Genomic DNA, 4,876 nt, shown 5'->3' with positions numbered 1-4,876 from the left:
CCTGCATCGAGCCGATTTGTAGAGTCATTGCGCCAACGTTATCGCACGTTTCGTCGAGTTGGTCCTTAATGTATAGCATTTTACGTTTCAAGGTCAATGCGGGGCCTAAAGTAGGCAGCAGGGAACCCTTGCTGACTGCCAACGCTTTCTGTTGCTCCGAATTAGGACCGTCGGTTACGCGTAGCATGTACTTACCTTTCGTACACTGTTGTCCAAAAGAACCATTCCTCTCAACGTCGCCATGAACTTATATCCGTTTATGATGGGAATACAGACGAAGCCAACGCTGATCTCCACAATATCTCCCAAACCAAAAGTGGCTGGATTGATAACGAAATATCTTTGATGCATAAGTGAATTGACATAGGATTGAAAGGTGATTTAAGACGTACTCGTCATTCCCTTTTGCATCCTTCCTCAACGAGGTGTATTCAACTATGTTGTCGCAACTGTGAATAAATGTTTGCGATCGCAATTTGTCCAATGCGCCGTATGGATCGACCATGGGAAGAAAAGGCTGGTGTTCTTGTTGAGGTGCAAGCCTTCTGTCGGTGAAATATCTGTTGTGAGCATACAGTGCTACTGTGCCCTCGTATTCTCCGCGTTGAAAAGATCCCAAAGTGTTGACCGGCAACGCTAGTTCGAATTTTTGATGAATTTTTTCTACCGTTCGAATGATAGATCCAAAGATGTCTTCTCCGAGACCGGTAACTTGAACTGCTTGACGAAGACCTCTAATCTTTTTAACATGAGTCTCAGCACTGTTTGTATTGAGAATATCAGTCGATAACATTGTACAGTTTTTGTCTCGTCACTTGCATTATTTCTTTGAGTGGCGGCAATTCAGTTGCGCACAAAATGCCTTGAAGTCGTACGATAACCTCTTGCATACTATCGGATTTCTCGTCGAATTTGCAAAGACGGTACGTGTCTGGCCTTGTGTACGCCACGATTTCGAGTTTATCAATCTATGGGTACAGTTATGTCTGTGTCGTGATTTAATCTTGATTGACGGTTGTTACTCACGTCGACTTCAAGCAGTTGCTGGCAATCGGTACCGATGTCGCATCTACCTCTGGCCTCTGTATACCGGATAAGATCTTCCACTGTATTTTTTTTCAACGGTAGATATTTTCAAGAAGAACGGGAACATACTGGCTTGGGTTTTGTTGTAACGAGCGTCCATAGCGCGAGAAGAGACTAATTTCTTTACAACGGACAAGGTCCAAGGTTACTGATCCTTTTTAGTACGTCGATCCACTTGGCAAAACTTTATGCGATGTCTCGGCGTTTACCACAGAAACCAATACAATTTTATTGCTATCCCACAAGAATGAATAGAAAATTTTCATTCGGTGAAGTCAATAGAAAGGTTTTAGCGATCGAGAATAACAGTACCACATACACAATTCGAGCAGAGACTGAGGTTGTCGTACCCTTTCTGCGAATATCTTTTATCCGAATATCGTGGTATAAAATGTGGGATTGAACAAACTTTCACCGACGTCCCTTTTCCCTCATTGAGTTTTTGCTGCCTATCATGCCTCCAAAGTCTCCTCAGAAGCGAAGGCCGGTTCCCGTTAAACGGTCAGCAAACTTATTAAAGCTTCTTTCATTACGCAGTATTTCATCATGTTATAGAGAACCTGTCGATGCTGCAACGGAAGAATCGAAGTAAGCGTTCACGTTCACTCCTTTAGAATGAATGCTCGATACCTCTTTTAGTTTAATAGAATGGTCTCAGTGAGAATCTGCTCCCTTGAAGCTATGCGTATTCAACTGATGTTTTGCTAGGTCGCCTCCCCTGACTATACTTGTCAAGCCTACACTGAGGCTTAGTTCTTCGCGGAGTTCACGGTCTAATGCAATCAAGCCGATTAAAAAGTGACTGTAGTGCACCTTTACCGCAATTTTCTAAGCTGACGAACCTCTGATAGCGATATTATTGAAGTCACTTCATCCGAAGGAGAACAAAAGTACGTACTTGGCTTCTTGCACTTTACTTTGTCTAAGGGCCTTATCTGGATAGAACACCGGAACTAGATCCAGACGATAGTATGTTTCGGGGACAGACAATGAAGTCTAGAATTCAATCTTCCAAGAAACCTATTCCGGATGATACACCTGTAAGGACCAGAAGCGCATTCGGCATGTACGTCGTTATCATCCTTTTTCTTGCCACGGCCGTTCAAGTTGATGTCATTCTGTATAGATATAAAAAGCGCGTATTGGATCCAGAGGGAAATTTTGTTGTCAACCCAGAGACTCCGTGAGTTCCACCGGTTAAGTTCCTTTGCGATAATCTACTTACCTCCGATTCAAGCTCCAAGAAAACCAAGATGTCTTCAGCTTCAAATGAAAATAGCGACGACGACGTGTGAGTTAGATGCCTCCCTCTATTCGATGCGTTTCGTTAATATTTCCATCAGTGTAAAAACCCCTAAACGTGCCTCGTATGTTCACAGCTATCCTGCTGTATCAAGAAACTTTCTGATTATGAGGCTTCATACAGACCGTCGAAGGCTGTACGGTCACGCGTTACTGCCGTCGGCGATAAACAGTAAGTATTACGTTTACTTACTGTTTAACAATCACTTAGAATCTCTGCCTTTGTATCAGCGACATCAACTTTAATCGCGCTGGTTCGCAACAAGATGCACAAAGATCATATAAATCTCGGTATGGGTCGCTTCTAACATTGTTGCAACTTACTGATCTCCTTTTTTGTAAGATCCGCTATCAAAGATGTATCCATCGTCCAAGAAGAACTTGACGAGACAAGCTCTGAACGTGAAGCGTATGTAATTCACTTCAGCAACAACCTATGGCTAATGATATCAGTTTGGGTGGGGAGAATTGCGATTTGGATGAATACGACTTAGCCGATCCTTTCATGTGAGTACCATCTCTTTTGAATTTCTCACATAACTCATCGTTTTATAGAGACGATGAGGCCGTGTAAGCGTCTTTCTTCAGGCCCTTATCGTATTTGGCTTAACTGTACCTCAGAGGGGACGAAGATCGCGAGCAAATCGGTCGTGAACAAATTGAGTCGCCCTTAGGTCATAAAGGGAAAGCCAAAGCGCGCTTTCAGTCTCCTTTAATAGAGCAGTCGGATAACGAGTCTGACGTTGAAGAGGAAGAGGCGAGACAGATACAGTAAGTCATTTTCGAATGCGGTAGGTTGATAATACTCATTAACATTCATTCAGGATGGCAACCAAACGAAGTATCGCGGACGTCAGTCCATCGAAATCAGCATCGTTCAAATCGGGCGAGGGAAGCAGTCAATCTCACGATGTCACCAAACATCGCTCGGATAATCCTCCTAAAACATTCGCTGACATGCTTGCCGAGAAAAAGAAATCAACATCCAATGCGAACGTTGTTCATTTAAGTGATGTGGATACATTGAGGCTAACGTGAGTCTAACGTTTCAATTCATTGACATCATACGTTCCCAACTTGTTTACAATGTTAGGTCTTTGCCTGTCTCTTGTGAAGTTACCCAGATGGAACTCCAAGACGCTTACCTTGCAGACGACTACGCGTTGTTACCAAACTTAAAGTTAGTTCATTTATCTTTCTGTCTATTGATCGTTACTTAGTAACTTTTAGTCGTGGCATTCTGATCTCATGGAGCAATGCAAAAGGTCCTGGTCAAATTATGTTATCCGCTTGGGAAACTTACTGCCCTCATATGTTATTTGAGTGAGTGCTAACTTCATTTGTCGACTGTTTACCATGACCTGAAATACGCAAATTTAGTAATTGTGTTAACGCCATCCGTTTCGATTTATCTGGCCGCTATGTTAACCCATCGAGAGCGTCCCCTCTGGATGTCTCCGCATATAAAGCGACACCAGACGGAGAACGCCTACATCTTCACATAAAGAATCAGCCGGCTATCAATGTGTCCAGTGTATTCGTGACTGCATCAAATCTGCAAAATCCACCGGAACGGGGTTTACGCCAGAAATCCATCTCGGGTATACTTCATTCTCAGGAATGGGATCGTTTTTGCGGCTTCATATGTATGGCTTTCGGAAAGAAGGAGCTACATGCACAACTTGAGAAAGATTCTTTACTTTTCTCTACGAAAAGTCANGAACAGGTGGTAAGTGATAAGCGTATCACGTTTACCCTGTACTGATTGCTTTGAAGCCGGCTTTTCACCCGGTAAACAACCGTCTGGCATGTTTAACAGCAGCGTCAGTCCTTCTACGAAGCGCGGTCAGCCAAAGGTTAAGACTTCGGCTACTTTCTTCTTGGATTTTGATGCAATCAGTAAGTTTTCAGTGTTATGTTCTCGGCATAGACTGAAGTTTTTTAAAATAGTACCCGTCTACGACGGGCGGAAATTTAACTTCGAATATACAGCTCACAATCTCAACAATTTGGACAAGATCCTCGACCATTACGATGATGAAATTCCATACGGGTCTTTTGCTGTTGTTGGTTACACGACATCTGTATACAAGTCTAAAACAGGGAATTACTCTCTGAGTTGCAACATCCAGTGGGTGATTTTGATAGGTTGTCCGGAAGATTGAGTGGCGAGGGCATTTGTAGTTTCTCTCTTGTTTTAGATTTAAAAAAATATATAAAAACGGCGAAGCTGCTGGTCAGTTACCCACTACATCAGACTTCTGAGTCTCGGCAGACCTATGGTAGAAACGAACGTATTCTGAATTAATGTATTGTTGATTCTGTGTTCGAACAATGACCAAATAATGACAAATTTTGAACTGAAAAGTGGACGTCCACTTCTCAGTTTAAAATTGTCGCTTGTTTGTTCCAGGTTCTCGGACCCAGTCGTACAACTCGCAGGCTCAGGAAAAGTTTAACGTTCAAATTTTCAAAGCTCGCTACGCTC

The 4,876-nt window shown here is 42.9% G+C and overlaps 2 protein-coding genes across 2 annotated transcripts; one reads left to right on the top strand and one right to left on the bottom strand.

Moving 5' to 3' along the window:
* Positions 1–80: 80 nt before the first annotated feature.
* LACBIDRAFT_324453 (uncharacterized protein) lies at positions 81–1,186 on the bottom strand (the record flags this gene model as incomplete). The annotated part of the gene is made up of 7 exons (XM_001877571.1): positions 81–148; positions 196–205; positions 277–340; positions 393–761; positions 856–968; positions 1,027–1,106; positions 1,156–1,186. The coding sequence occupies 7 exons, from the start codon at positions 1,184–1,186 to the stop codon at positions 81–83; spliced, it is 735 nt and encodes a 244-aa protein (XP_001877606.1).
* A 354-nt stretch (positions 1,187–1,540) lies between these two features.
* LACBIDRAFT_314224 (uncharacterized protein) lies at positions 1,541–4,553 on the top strand (the record flags this gene model as incomplete). The annotated part of the gene is made up of 21 exons (XM_001877917.1): positions 1,541–1,587; positions 1,642–1,674; positions 1,726–1,743; positions 1,795–1,884; positions 1,938–1,976; positions 2,030–2,152; positions 2,213–2,269; positions 2,324–2,377; positions 2,430–2,453; positions 2,513–2,560; positions 2,620–2,679; positions 2,732–2,795; positions 2,855–2,895; positions 2,944–2,958; positions 3,010–3,159; positions 3,213–3,422; positions 3,482–3,568; positions 3,619–3,711; positions 3,769–4,117; positions 4,230–4,287; positions 4,339–4,553. 21 exons carry the CDS (start codon positions 1,541–1,543, stop codon positions 4,551–4,553), a joined length of 1,875 nt encoding a protein of 624 aa, XP_001877952.1.
* Between the last annotated feature and the right edge of the window lie 323 nt (positions 4,554–4,876).

The sequence above is a fragment of the Laccaria bicolor genome, genomic scaffold (assembly GCF_000143565.1).
Source record: "Laccaria bicolor S238N-H82 LACBIscaffold_5 genomic scaffold, whole genome shotgun sequence".
Lineage (NCBI taxonomy): Eukaryota > Fungi > Basidiomycota > Agaricomycetes > Agaricales > Hydnangiaceae > Laccaria > Laccaria bicolor.
This window is presented reverse-complemented; position numbering and strand designations above follow the sequence as displayed.